General features: G+C 41.7%; 1 protein-coding gene across 1 annotated transcript; it reads right to left on the bottom strand.

The window, feature by feature from the left end:
* Positions 1-1901: 1901 nt before the first annotated feature.
* Positions 1902-2690, bottom strand: LOC138765479 (P2Y purinoceptor 2-like). The gene has a single exon (XM_069942517.1). The coding sequence runs from the start codon at positions 2688-2690 to the stop codon at positions 1902-1904; it is 789 nt and encodes a 262-aa protein (XP_069798618.1).
* Between the last annotated feature and the right edge of the window lie 458 nt (positions 2691-3148).

Here is a 3148-nt window from a genome sequence, read left to right on the forward strand (position 1 = left end):
ACCGGACACCTACCTATCTATAGTCATACTTCTGCACTACAAATGGAGTTACGGGTGATTTAATTAAAATATCTCTAACTTGAAGCAACAAAGAATTGTTGGTGTGGCTCGTAGCAACTTTATTCACTCCAAAATTGTCACCTGACATTTTCAAATGAAACTGTTGGAATATAAAGAAGGCGACGAGACTTCCTCCAGCAAACACCTTGCATACGATTTTGAGTCAATCTATATCTGCTACAAGTTATATCTTCAAAAACGAAGCCTTCAGCTTGACATCTCTGTCCTGGGTAAACTTGTACCTCTCACTTTGTTCGTTTTAGATTGGTCACAGTGTTTGAGCTACTGAAAGAAAATCGACACACATGCCGAGAGCACTTCAGTTTATACAAATCTTTATTACAAATTCTAAAGCTGATATCAAACTACAATATGCAAGCCCTTCCTTTTTCTTTCTCAATCTTTTTATTATTATTATTATAATTTATAAACATACAGTTCAAAGAGATATAAAAAATACATAGTAAGTAATGAATTAATACAGAGATATTAAACAATAATATTACAGAATAAAAATATATCATAAAAAAAAATTTAGATCAGTTTAGGGTGTGAACTATCTCTAAAAAAAAAGATATAATTAATAACAATATATGAAAAAAGAGAAAAAAAAAACCCCAAAAAAGAAAAAAACAAATCTGAATTAAAAAAAACTTTAAAAAAAAAACCTACAGATATAGCTAAACCACGCCGATCACTCCGATCTCATCTTACAGCCCAATTATCATACATAATCATAGAAAGAAAACAGAGCCAGATCAACTCACCACAAATGAAAATATTGAATAAATGGTCGCCAGGTTAACTCAAACTTAGAAGGGGATTCATAGACAGAGTTTCTAATTTTCTCTAAATTTAAACATAGTATAGTTTGGGTAAACCATTGGAAAACAGTGGGAGGATTAACCTCTTTCCAATTCAATAGTATAGATCTTCTAGCCATTAGTGTAAGAAAAGCAATCATATGATCCGCGGGAAGAGATAAATAAGTCAAATCTATCATAGGTAATCCAAAAATTGCAGTAATGGGATGTGGTTGTAAATCAATATTCAAAACAGTAGATATAATGGAAAAAATTTCCTTCCAATAATTCTGTAAAGAGGGACAGGACCAAAACATATGTGTAAGGGAAGCTATTTCCAATTGACATTTATCACATATAGGATCGATATGAGAATAAAAGCGATGGAGTTTATCTTTAGACATATGAGCTCTATGAACAACTTTAAACTGTATTAGTGAATGTTTTGCACATAGAGAAGAAGAGTTTACCAGTCGCAGAATTTTATTCCAATTTTCATTGGAAATATGAAGATTGAGTTCTCTTTCCCAATCATTTTTAAACTTTTCAAAAGTCCCAGAATTTATTTTTGTAATTATATGATATAATTTAGATATCACACCTTTTGGAGGGAATTTTGAATATAGTATATCCTCTAAAACAGTCGCAGTCTCCCGATTGGGAAAAGAGGGTAAAGTCGAAACTAAGAAACTCCTAATCTGCAAATATGGAAAGAAATGAGATCGAGGTAAATCATATTTCATGGATAATTGTTCAAATGACATGAAAGAGTTATCCAAGAATAAATCCGAAAAGCATGTTATACCTTTAACTTTCCAGAGTAAATAAGCTTGATCAATTAGAGAGGGATGAAAAAGGAAATTTAGTACAATAGGAGTCAGATAGACGATGCCCCGTGTCAATCTAACGAAATGGAGAGCTGGCACAGCACTAGGAGGATAAAACATCCTTACACCATAACGTACAGGGTCAGTCACTGTATGGGCGCAAATTCTACGAACGACCCCGCGCTCCCATCTGGGTCACAAAAGGCCGGCTTCATTCCGAACTGAGCGCGGGGCAGCAGCGCATTCGCCAGCCCGCCCTCTGGAGCCGGAACACGTACAGGACGGGGTTGAGGAAAGCTGAGAAGAAGGTGAGGATCCAGGCGTACGGTTTGACGTAGCATGCATATAGCCACAAGCTCGGGTCCCCCCGGTCCCACAGGTCTGCGACCGTGACGTAGACCTGGGCGACGTGAAAGGGTGCAAAGGTGGTGACAAGTACGGCCAAAGTCGCCCCGATGGTTCGGAGCCCCTGCTCCTTCGTGGACCTCATGGATTCCTTCCCAGCTCCCATGTCCACCAGCTTCTTTGCTGTCGAGACATAGCAAACTAAAATGACCAGAATTGGCATGATACCCAATACAAGTTCAGTAAACAGTAAAAATGCTTTCCACGGCGTCGATATTGAATATATCATCAGGCAATCGAAATATCCAACAAATGTGGTTATTAATATGTAAAAGACCGGAAGGTTCAGGACCAACACTGACACCCAAATAATAACCGAGAGCTTAACATAGTACTGGGGCCGTCTCCAGGTGTGAAACAAGATGGGGTGGGCAATGGCGATGTATTGGTCCAGGGCGATGACCGTCATGAAGGTCGGATTGCTGCAAAGGTTGATTAGACCCAGCAGCAGGGAAGTGCTGTGGAGGACGCCCACTTGGTGGCCCGGGACGAACTGAAGGAGGGCAAGGGCAGAAGACCCGACCGCCAAAAAGTCGACGAGGATTACATCGAGCAGCAGAACCTCGGTTGTGGACAAGCTCCTCCTTGGCCGCATGATGTGCCAAAGAGCCGCGGAGTTGCCAGCAGTGCCCAGGACCACCACCAAGAGGAGGAGGCAAAGCAGCCCGAGGGTGAAGGCGTCCAGCGCCTTGACTACAGGCGCTGGGGCAGCGCCTCCCGTGTCGTTGGATGAATTGGCTCTGGACCAAGATCGGGCGTCTGCGGCCGTCAACATGGTGACAGTATTTTTCTGCTATGAAAAACCCAACACCAGCCAACGCCTGGAAACGAAAGTGGGAGAAGTGGAAAAGATGGTGGCTGGAGGAGGGTGGTCGGGCGCCCAATCTCACGTGCTGCGTTTCTAACGCACCCACATGGCTCCAGAATCTCGTCTCCGAAACGGCAGCATCGGACTCGAGGCCAGAACGAATATTTCTGCGTCAGGATGGAGAAGGGAAGCGAGTCCTGTCAATGGATAGAATTCAATAATGTTAAAGCCGCACATCTACAAAG

This window comes from Narcine bancroftii, chromosome 5, assembly GCF_036971445.1.
Source record: "Narcine bancroftii isolate sNarBan1 chromosome 5, sNarBan1.hap1, whole genome shotgun sequence".
In the NCBI taxonomy this organism is placed as follows: Eukaryota; Metazoa; Chordata; class Chondrichthyes; order Torpediniformes; family Narcinidae; genus Narcine; species Narcine bancroftii.